This window comes from Malaclemys terrapin, chromosome 1 (genome assembly GCF_027887155.1).
Source record: "Malaclemys terrapin pileata isolate rMalTer1 chromosome 1, rMalTer1.hap1, whole genome shotgun sequence".
NCBI lineage: Eukaryota > Metazoa > Chordata > Testudines > Emydidae > Malaclemys > Malaclemys terrapin.
In genome coordinates, this window is record NC_071505.1 from 352,976,652 (window position 1) to 352,987,684 (window position 11,033).

The following is an 11,033-nucleotide window of genomic DNA, read 5'->3' on the forward strand; positions in this document are numbered from 1 at the left end:
TTTCTCAACTTGTAAATGTACCTTTTACTAGAGTGTTTATCTCTGTTTGCTGTACTTTGAACCTAAGGCTAGAGGGGGGTCCTCTGAGCTCTTTAAGTTTGATTACCCTGTAAAGTTATTTTCCATCCTGATTTTACAGAGAGGATTTTTACCTTTTTCTTTAATTAAAAGCCTTCTTTTTAAGAATCTGATTGATTTTTCCTTGTTTTTAGATCCAAGGGGGTTGGATCTTAATCCACCAGGGAATTGGTGAAGGTCTCTCAAGGCTACCCAGGGAAGGGAATTAGCTTTGGGATGGTGGCAGCGGACTAGATTTAAGCTGGTACTTAAGCTTAGAAGTTTTCATGCAGGCCCCCACATTTGTACCCTAAAGTTCAAAGTGGGGAAGCAGCCTTGACAGTCCATGACACTTTTTTCTTGGCCATGAGATTGGTAGGGCCCTACGCATTTCTGTCCCCTCCATCTTCCGTACTACTGCCACCCTTGCGGTTGTCTCATTTTCCCTGTGCTTGGACAAACCTCAGGGCGTGTTTTTTTGTCTACCTTCACTGACCCTTTAGGGGCTGCTCTCGTCTCTCCACCTTCTTTTCCCTTTCTAGAGATAGAGACAGGTTGCGTGGTGTGACCGGGAGAGTCGCTGCACTGGTGGTCTTCTCCTTGTTTGCCTATCTCCGTGGGTCACAGGGGTCGTAACAGGGACCCAGCCAGAGGATCGTTATAGGTCCACGACCCCGTCCCCCACTGTGCTGCGGGATGAGCATCACCATTTTTTGATGGACACCTGTGTTTTCAAGTGCAAGTGAAGTTCCCTCTCCCGCGTTGGGGAGACTTCCATATCGTCCTGTGGGCCACTAGGGCTGTTTTTCATTCAAGTTCTGTCGGAAGGGTCCATGTCTTGCACACAAACAGAAAAATGGAGATGACCAGTGCATGCAGCTGTTTCAATTTGGACTCCAGGGAGATGTTCTTGTTCCTCCAAATTGGCTTTAGCTTTGCCACTGCTGCTTTTGTTTGTGCAGTTCTTGCCAGAATTTCTGCCTTTAATCATTCATCAGTGATGATTGCTCCCAAACACTTGAACTGTTTCACTGTCTCCAGCTCTTGTCCACTGATAGTGATATATGAGCTGATCCTGTCACGTTTGTTTGTCATCAGCTTGGTTTTCTCTGCACTGATTCCGTGCCATATTTTGCAGAGGTTTCACCCAATCATTTCACAAGGTTGGCAAGTTCATCTTTGCTACTGTTGGAATGGTGCCAATTTGGTGTGGCTATACTGGATGAATGATGGGAGTATAACCTGCCATGACTTAAACATGGCTGGATGGCTGCAGACTATCCTGGGAGCAGGTCCCCTTTAAGCAGAAGTGAATCTGATGAAGAACTAGCAAAACCTGCATGTCCGATCAATATTGAACCTACTGTCGGTAAATATGGGTGCATGCAAAAGTAAATATCACATGTATAAAGTTCCGGCATGGAGCACAGACTAACTAGTTATAATGACCTTGCAGCAGAATGTCACGTGGAGAGCCAGAGTGAATAATTGATGAGTGAGTAAATGTGGTGTGATCTTGACATGGTCCCACACCATCTTGCCACTTCTAAAATACTCATTAGGAAAAAATTAGTAACCACATGGCCACTGGGTATGCTTTTAAGACATGTGACTCATTTGAGGGAAACGAATATAAGAATTAAGCAAATTACATTACTGGTTGGTTGGGATTCCTGAATTTTGACATTTGAAGAAGTTTGCAATGCTGCTAAACATGACTCCATGGGCTTGAGTAGGACTGTGAACCAAAGGAGTCTCAGCAGAGCCAAGGTCTTGCCATAAGGGAATCCAAGAGAGACCAGAGGGCTGAGAAGAACAGATGACGAGAAAATAAGCCACATATAAAATTGGTAACCACCTTCTCTGTTTGCCAAGCAGCACTGCGTGGGGCCAGCACAGGAACTACTTGTGAATCTCTGTGAAAAAGAGGATCATTTAGAGAAATGTATAGCTCTTAATGCATAGCTTTGTCTAACTTAGGAGTTATGTGCTTGATATAACCCATTACCAGTTGCATAATTCCTTCTCAGTAAAATGCTGTCTATTGCAGATAATTCTTGGGGACTTTTTGACTGGTAGGACAGTAATCCTCTCCACTGGGAGCCATTAAAGATCCATTTCAGGGGCAGTAGCGCCCCCTAGAGTTAATATTTCACAGCAGAGGATGGTTTACTGACATGTCTACGTGAATAGGTCTTTAAACTGAATCAGTACTGTTTCTGGAAAAAGCAACAAAGAGTCTTGTGGCACCTTATAGACTAACAGACGTATTGGAGCATAAGCTTTCATGGGTGAATACTCACTTTGTCAGATGCAGCAGACTAACACAGCTACCCCTCGGATACTGTTTCTGGACTGGTTGCCCAGTAAGAGCTTGGTATCCTGGATCACTGGTGCTGACCAACTAATTTAAATATTGTTCTGAATCAGTTCTGACATATTATTTATAGCTTGGGTTTTGCAAATGCAGACAGTGAGGGGTCACCATAGCAGGGCTGAAGGGGATGCCCCAAACCCCTGCTAATGGTTGAGGGGTGTTTACTTAGACAGTCATGTGACGATCTTGGCTCTGATCCCTGCCTGCCAAACACTGTACCTGTCCTCTTCAGGGAAGGGTGTTGAATGCAATGTTATTAAAATAATAGACGTGTGACACTCTGTAGAGGTCTGGACTCACCCCTGCAGCGCCTCCTGCTGGTCATCTAGGGAATTAGCTTACCAGCCTCTGGATCACCCTCTGCAGGCCAGTGATCTGCCTTTCCCTCTGCACTGGCCCCCGTGTACCTCCCCTTGCTCTGGGTGCTGCCCCCTGGCAATACCCTACAGATCTGGATCTCCCCTCCCTGGGGAACCCCCACCCACTATCCCCACCTTGCCTCAGCACTAGGCCACTGCTAGTCACCAACTAGCTCCCGCTCCCTGGGGCAGATTGCAGTATCGGCCACTCATCACTGGCAAGGGGGGTTTGGACTTGCTGCCTTGGCCTAGCCCTGGGCTGCCCTCTGCAACCCCCAGTACCCCTTAGCCTTCTCCTAGCCCACAGCCTGGGGCTTTCCAGGCTAGAGCTCCCCCAGCCTTTCCCCAGCCCTGCTCCACCCAGGTACTCTGTGTCTAGCTTCCTGCAACCAGGCTCTTCTCTCTCTGAAGGCAGAGAGAAACTGCTGAGCTCCTGGCTCCCAGCCTTCTTATACAGGCCAGCTGGGGCCTGATTAGGGCATGGCCCAGCTGTGGCTACTTCCCCAATCAGCCCAGTAGCTTTTCCCTTTGCCCCAGCCCTCTGCCAGGGCTGTTTTAAACCCCTCTGCAGGAGCGGGGTAACCACCCTGTTACACACTCCCACTCTTAAAAAGGAATAAATGACAAATGCTGCTGTTTGGATTATGTATCAGGCTGTGAATACATTTGCAGAGGAGTATGAGATCTGGAAACATGAGAAGGAAATTTTGCAACAGGAGCTGGAGAAAATGAGATTGAAAAATGAGGGGAGGGGAAGAGAAGAGAAGACATTAAGGAGGGTGGGATAGCTCAGTGGTTTGAGCATTGGCTTGCTAAACCCAGGCTTGGGAGTTCAATCCTTGAGGGGCCCACTTAGGGATCTAGGGCAAAATTGGTACTTGGTCCTGCTAGTGAAGGCAGGGGGCTGGACTCGATGACCTTTCAAGGTCCCTTCCAGTTCTAGGAAATAGGATATCTCCATTAATTAAAAAAAAAAATTGCAAACTGCTCTGATGCAAAATATAACTGATGCCAAGCATGTGGTTGCTTTAACTCAAAGTTGTCAGGAATTGGAACGTGATATGAATGCACAAATGTAGGAAAAAACAAAAGTATAAATTGAAGGCAAAACAATATAAAGGGGCTGTGTCAGTTTTAACCGAACAGACTACAGTCACCTGTAATAGAAAATCATAAGAAATGCTGTGAAAATGATTAATAAACTGTTCTCAAGTTGGGATAAAAGGACTTCCCCCTCCCAACTCCCCAGGAGCTAGGGGAGAGAGAGGTTTGTCCTCCATGTCACTAGACAGTCTCGGATCCTCCCCCATCAGTCCCACACTAATATCCATTCCCAGACAGGTCCCACCCCCCATCACATACATGCTAAGATCTATTCCCCAATCTCCCGCCCCCATCAGACCCACGCTAATGTAACCCTTCTGCCCATCTAAGTTGGCAGCAACAAGGGCCGGGTTCTGTATCTAGGGGTTCCGTTTCAATAACACAATGCAAAACCGGCTCGAGCCCCCACCCAGTGACCTGGGACAATTACATACCACCCCCTGGGTGCCTCTAAGAGGCAATACTTCCCCTCTCGCAAGCACGGAGTCTGAGTGTAGCAGAAAATGTTTAATAACATGAGGTAAACGACATCAGCATTAAATTGTAAAAACACCACAAACAGGATTCATAACACAAACCATGAGCAAAAACCCACCCCAGCAAATTGGGCTGTGTCCTTTCCCTTTGGTTCTTGAATCCAGGAACCCAAATATCACCCAGAGTCCCCAAAGTCCAACACCCCCAAAGTCTCTTGGGTCCAGCAACCACCCAAAGTCCCAAAAGTCCAACAGACCCCAAAGTCTCTGTCTCTGGTCAGTGCAGCCTCAGAGTAAAAGGGGGGGGCACACACAGGGTGTTAAGGGGCACCTTACATAATCCCAGGCCAGCTGGCTATCTCTCCATGGGGTTCTGCCACAGCCTTCACCACGAGCCAGTCCACTTCCTGCCATCCCACAAACTGCTTGCTCCACTCCCTGACCTGTGAGTCACTCCAGCCATCCCCGCAAACAGTGCTAGTGCACCATTGGCCCAAAGTGAATTCAGCTCAGCAGCCTGTAACTAGACTCCTAATGGAATCAAAGTTAGCTCTGACATTCAACCATGGAGAGAGAAGGTCATGCTATTGGTGCTTCAAACCCTCAGAGGGGGCCCATACCATCAGGTACAAATACCCATCCCCATCCTCTCTCAATTCACTGGGAGTTGTAACCCATGCCCCTTGTCAAGCAAGTGCTACTTAGGTAATGGTGAAGGACTCACTCAGTCCTTCTGTCATACAACAGTTCCACTGGCCTTGATTCACGGAATCAGGGTGACAAAACTTTATTCTTCCTGCCCCAATAACAGAGAAAACTGGGGATCCCACACCAGCCAAAGTAACCACTTTCAGTTGCTGTTGTTTCATGCCAGGTGAGTGGGTGTGCCTATGCAAACTCACCCACAACTATTTCACATTTGGGAACAATATATACCTTCAAGTCAGCGGCACTGCTATGGGTACCCGCATGGCCCCACAATATGCTAACATTTTTATGGCTGACTTAGAACAACGCTTCCTTAGCTCTCGTCCCCTAACGCCCTTACTCTACTTGCGCTACATTGATGACATCTTCATCATCTGGGCCCATGGAAAAGAAGCCCTGGAGGAATTTCACCATGATTTCAATAATTTCCATCCCACCATCAACCTGAGCCTAGATCAATCCACACAAGCGGTCCATTTCCTGGACACTACTGTGCTAATAAGCGATGGTCACATAAATACCACCCTATACCGGAAACCTACTGACCGCTACACTTACCTACATGCCTCCAGCTTCCATCCAGGACACACCACACGATCCATTGTCTACAGCCAAGCTCTAAGATAGAACCGCATTTGCTCCAATCCCTCGGATAGAGACAAGCACCTACAAGATCTCTATCAAGAATTCTTAAAACTACAATACCCACCTGCAGAAGTGAAAAAACAGATTGACAGAGCCAGACGAGTACCCAGAAGTCACCTCCTACAAGACAGGCCCACCAAAGAAAATAACAGAACACCACTAGCTGTCACCTTCAGCCCCCAACTAAAACCTCTCCAGCGCATCATCAGAGATCTACAACCTATCCTGAAAGATGATCCTTTACTCTCACAGATCTTGGGAGACAGACCTGTCCTCGCTTACAGACAACCCCCCAACCTAAAGCAAATACTCACCAGCAACCACACATCACTGAACAAAACCACTGACCCAGAAACCTATCCTTGTAACTAAGCCCGATGCCAACTCTGTCCACATATCTATTCAAGTGACATCATCATAGGACCTAATCACATCAGCCATACCATCAGGGGCTCGTTCACCTGCACATCTACCAATGTGATATATGCCATCATGTGCCAGCAATGCCTCTCTGCCATGTACATTGGTCAAACCGGACAGTTTCTCTGCAAAAGAATTAATGGACACAAATCTGACATCAGGAATCATAATACTCAAAAACCAGTGGGAGAACACTTTAACCTGTCTGGTCATTCAGTGACAGACCTGCGGGTGGCTATATTACAACAGAAAAACTTCAAAAACAGACTCCAACAAGAGACTGCTGAGCTGGAATTGATATGCAAACTAGACACAATCAACTCAGGATTGAATAAGGCCTGGGAATGGCTGAGCCATTACAAACATTGAATCTATCTCCCCTTGTAAGTATTCTCACAATTCTTATCAAACTGTCTGTACGGGGCTAGCTTATCACTTCAAAAGTTTTTTTTCTCTTACTTAATTGGCCTCTCAGAGTTGGTAAGACAACTCCCACCTGTTTATGCTCTCTGTATGTGTGTATATATATCTCCTCAATATTTATTCCACTCTGTATGCATCCGAAGAAGTGGGCTGTAGCCCACGAAAGCTTATGCTCTAATAAATTTGTTAGTCTCTAAGGTGCCACAAGTACTCCTGTTCTTTTTATGCAAACAAGATCAGCCCCTGGAGTTCTTTTCCACACTCACCACAATTCACCACCAGATGTCAGGGTAGAGCTCATCCTGACTCTGCTTACACTAATATCAATTCTAAACCCTCCAGCCCATCACTTCCACCCCAGGATGCTAGGGTCCCACACCACTAACCACCCCTCCCCCCCGATTTTTTAGCTGGAATGTCCAGTCGAAAAGGGGATCTGTCAGTGTCCAGTTACAGCAAAGTGGGGGGAGACACTGTGTCATTAACCCACATCAGCCCCTGCTCAACTGGGCCTGCCTTCTACCAGCAGGCAGGATCCTCCTCAGGCTTTGGAAACTCCCGTTCCAGCCCCGGAACATGTAGGATGCAGCTGGGGTAAGGAGGGGTGTGGAGATGATCCAGCGAGTAATAGGGATAGTGAGGAGAGGATTGAGTGACAGGGACAGGGCCATGGGGGAACAGGTGGTGCAAAGTGCGGAGCCTCAGGTGTCCAGTTACCAGCAATAAGAAATGTGGCAACCCTGTGAGTTGTACATAGATGGATTCCCCAGATTGTCAGGTTGATACAGCACTATGAGGTAAAGAAAGAATGTAATGTCTCCGGTCAGTGATTCAGGGAAGGCAGCACAGCACTATGTCACCAGCCAGATCTCCACAGAGCTTGGTCTGAGAGCCAGAGCACCAGAAGAAAACTTTATTCAATATGAGTAATGTGCCAGAGCAGCCTGTCCCGGATCTGTTTGGTCCTCACCCCATAGATGATGGGGTTTAGCATGGAGGGCAGTAGAATGTACATGTTGGCAATGAGAATGTGGAAATGTGGAGGCACATTGTGGCCAAACCGGTGTGTGAGAAAGGAGAAGAGAGCTGGGATATAAAACGCTAAAATGACACAGAGGTGGGAGCCACAGGTCCCAAAAGTCTTGAGCCGGGTGTCCTTTGTCGGGAGGCTGAAGATGGCCCTTAGAATCAGTGTATAGGACACAGTGATAAAAAACACATCCAGACCAATCCCCAAGAATGCCACAATCAGGCCGTAGTAACTACTGATGCGTATGTCTGTGCAGGCCAGCTTCACCACGGCTATGTGCTCGCAGTATGTGTGGGAGATGATGTTGGTTCTGCAGTATGGCCACCGCCTCGCCAGCAAGGGATAGGGCAGTGCTAGCATGCTGCCACGCAGCACCACAGCCAGACCAATCTTGGCCACCATGTGGTTTGTCAGGATAGTGGAATATTTCAGGGGATCACAGATGGCCACATAGCGATCCAAAGCCATGGCCACGACAATTCCAGACTCCATCGCTATGAAGCAGTGAACGACGTAGAGCTGGGTGAGGCACAAACTAAAATCTATCTCCCTGGATTTGAACCAGAAGATGCTCAGCATTTTAGGCATGGTGGTTGTAGAAAGAACCAGGTCGGTGACGGCCAGCATGCAGAGGAAGTAGTACATGGGCTCATGCAGCCTCGGCTCTGTCTTGACGATGAACAGGATGGTGAAGTTCCCCAAGACGGCTATGGCGTACATGACACAAAAGGGGATGGAGATCCAGACATGGGCTGCCTCCAGGCCTGGGATGCCCAGCAGGATGAAGGTGGAGGGGTTGGTGAAGTCAGTTGTGTTGGAATCTGACATGGAGTAGGAAAGATGGTGTCTAACTTTGAGGTAGAACGGTGTCGCCTGCATGTACTGTAAATTGCCTTGACTTCCTGTATGTGCGAAGAGTCTAGAGTGATGGTCACAGTACAAATGCCTGGATGGAGAGACAATGCCATTATGAGACAATACATGCACAACTGGAAGCTGTTCTCACAGGTGAATCAAACTGGTCACTCTTCCCACACTCTAAAATGACATTTTCTTTATTTGGATATATGAATTCTGAATAATTGACTCTAATAGTGCCATTCCATACTTGATTGTGCTCCATGGGTAAATAATTCTTACATGCCATGGTGTGGGAAACCTTAATAGGCACCAGGAGGAAATGTGTGTGTGGATACTGGTTTTCCGTCATTGTTCCTTAATTCAATGAAAGCCAAGCTAGTGAATCCATGCTGTAGGGAGTTCCCCATTCACCTGCTTGCTCAAAATCTCAAAGTGGAAAAAATATGACCTTTTGCTAAGACATGGGTGTGCCAGGTAGAAACATCCCAACTAAAACACATCTCAGGGAAAATATTGATAGCAGCTCAATGGAAACACCTCCTCAGTCTCAATAGTGGCCAAACAAAGACAAAGATTGGATGCCTAAGGAATGGGATACAGAATAACATGCTGTGGACATGTGCTCAGTTTTGGTCACCCGGTCCCTATAAAAGATATAGTAGATAGAAAGGGGGTTTCAAAGACAGGCTATGAGAATGGGGGAGGCTGCCAGATGCGGACAGAATGAAAAGAGTGGGACTGTTGAGTTTAGAGAAGAGACAAAGAATGGGGCATATGATAGAGGAGAGCAAAATGAAGAATGAACTGATGACATTCAAATTGACAAACACAGAACAGTTCCCAACCAGTAATAACTATAAGTATTTAGTGCTTCAAAAAGGCTAATTCCCAAAGCTGAGGCAAAGTAACAGCAAAACTGATTGGAAGGAAATATTTAGACAGTAAAATGGGGATGAATATTAAAGGTTCTTTAAGAAAAGATTATTAGATACAGAAAAAATCACAATTCCACCATCAAGAAAGCAGAGAACTTATGAGAAAAACCCAGTTCAGTGGAAAGTGAAGGCAGCCATTAGCGGGAAAACAGAAATGTACAACAAATGGGAAAACGGAAAAATATAAGATCAGCAATGCAATTTAGAAGTTATGAAAATTGAAAAAGGACATTAAAGACATCAGGGGAAAATCCATGCTTGGCAGGGGTAAGGATAACAAAAAGGTGGTTATTAAGAATATTAAGACCAAAAGAATTCCTAGAAAAGGTTTGTGCCCATTCCTGGATTGAGAAAAGAATCTTGTTAATATTACAGAAAAAGTGGATGCTTTCAAGAAATACTTTTGTTCTGCATTTGGAAAGAAGCAGTATATCATATGAGCTGATGAAAACCTTTCCAGTCCATTAGCTGTCAAGCAGGGGGTTAAACAGCATCTGCAGTAGAACCTTAGAGTTACAAACACAAGAGTTAGAAACTGATTGATCAACCATACATCTGATTCAGAATCGGATGTATGCAATCAGGCAGTTACTAAATGACAGAGCAGTCACACATCTCATCTGGACACAGAGGTACACAGTCAGGCAGCAGCAGAATAAAACAACAAAGCAAATTCCTAACAGTTCTGTGTTAAAATAAACTATTTAAAAAAAGGAAAAGTTAAATTCACATGGTTAGGAAACAGTGGAGAAGCCTGTATGTGATTCATTTCAAAAAAGTCTAGGAATATAATTAATGTCAATCAACAACATGGGTTATGGTAAACAGGTCTTGTCAAACAAACCCGATTTCATTCTTTAATGGGAATATTTGTTTAGTTGATCAAGGCTATCTGAGGCATTTCATTTCATGGGGAAAATATTCAGATAAAAATGAACAATCTACAATATCAGTAAAGCATACTTTAAATGGACTAAAAACTAACTAACTGACTGATCTCAGAAAGAAGGTGTCAACAGGCTATTGCCAGCGAATAGAGGTGTTCCAAATGGTGGTCTGCAGGGATTAGTTCTAGGGCTGAAGCTAATCAATATTTTCATCAACGATCTGAAAGCAAATAGAAAATTACTACAAGGCATTGGTGAAAAAACATTGTGTAAAATGGTCTGTGTAATCTAGCAGAGAAAGGCAGAGCAAGGTCCAATGGCTGGATTCTGAATGCAGAGAAATTCCAGTTGGAAATGAGGGCCAAATGTTTAGCACTAAGAATGATTAACAATTGGAACAAACTGCAAAGGGAAGTGGTAAATTCTCCAACTACCCATGTCTCCAGAACCACTTAAACGGCTACAGCAGCCTTGCCATAACACTTCAGTGTAGACAGCACTTACACCGATGACAGGGGTTCTCCCATCAGTGTAGGTAATCTACCTCCCCTAGAGGTGGTAGCGAGGTTGATGCTGTCTACTCCAGGGTTAGGAGGACATAGCTACATTTCTCAGGGGTGTGGATGTATCTGCTGTTGCAAAAAAAAGGCAAATGCAATGTTTGTTGTATTAGCAGAGGCAGAGAGAGCAAGTCATGGGAGTGTGATAGTGCTGGTTAGGCCTCAGAAGGAATACTGTGTCCAATTTTGTT

General features: G+C 45.7%; 1 protein-coding gene across 2 annotated transcripts; it reads right to left on the bottom strand.

The window, feature by feature from the left end:
- Nucleotides 1-7,482: 7,482 nt before the first annotated feature.
- Nucleotides 7,483-9,636, bottom strand: LOC128833627 (olfactory receptor 52D1-like). Of its 2 annotated transcripts, XM_054021619.1 has the most exons (3): nt 9,609-9,636; nt 9,378-9,401; nt 7,483-8,420 (listed from the first exon to the last, which is right to left on the bottom strand). In XM_054021619.1, exons 1-3 carry the CDS (start codon nt 9,634-9,636, stop codon nt 7,483-7,485), a joined length of 990 nt encoding a protein of 329 aa, XP_053877594.1. The 2 variants fall into 2 exon arrangements, with proteins under 2 accessions (XP_053877594.1, XP_053877602.1); XM_054021627.1 differs by lacking the exons at nt 9,378-9,401; nt 9,609-9,636 and having other exon boundaries at nt 7,483-8,427.
- Between the last annotated feature and the right edge of the window lie 1,397 nt (nt 9,637-11,033).

Coding starts and splice junctions, on each gene's coding strand:
- LOC128833627 (XM_054021619.1), bottom strand. CDS start 9,636: ATGTCTTTAATGTCCTTTTTCAATTTTC. Junction 9,402..9,608: donor AATGTCCTTTTTCAATTTTC/ATAACTTCTAAA, acceptor TCCCCATTTTAC/TGTCTAAATATTTCCTTCCA. Junction 8,421..9,377: donor TAAATATTTCCTTCCAATCA/GTTTTGCTGTTA, acceptor ACTCCATGTCAG/ATTCCAACACAACTGACTTC.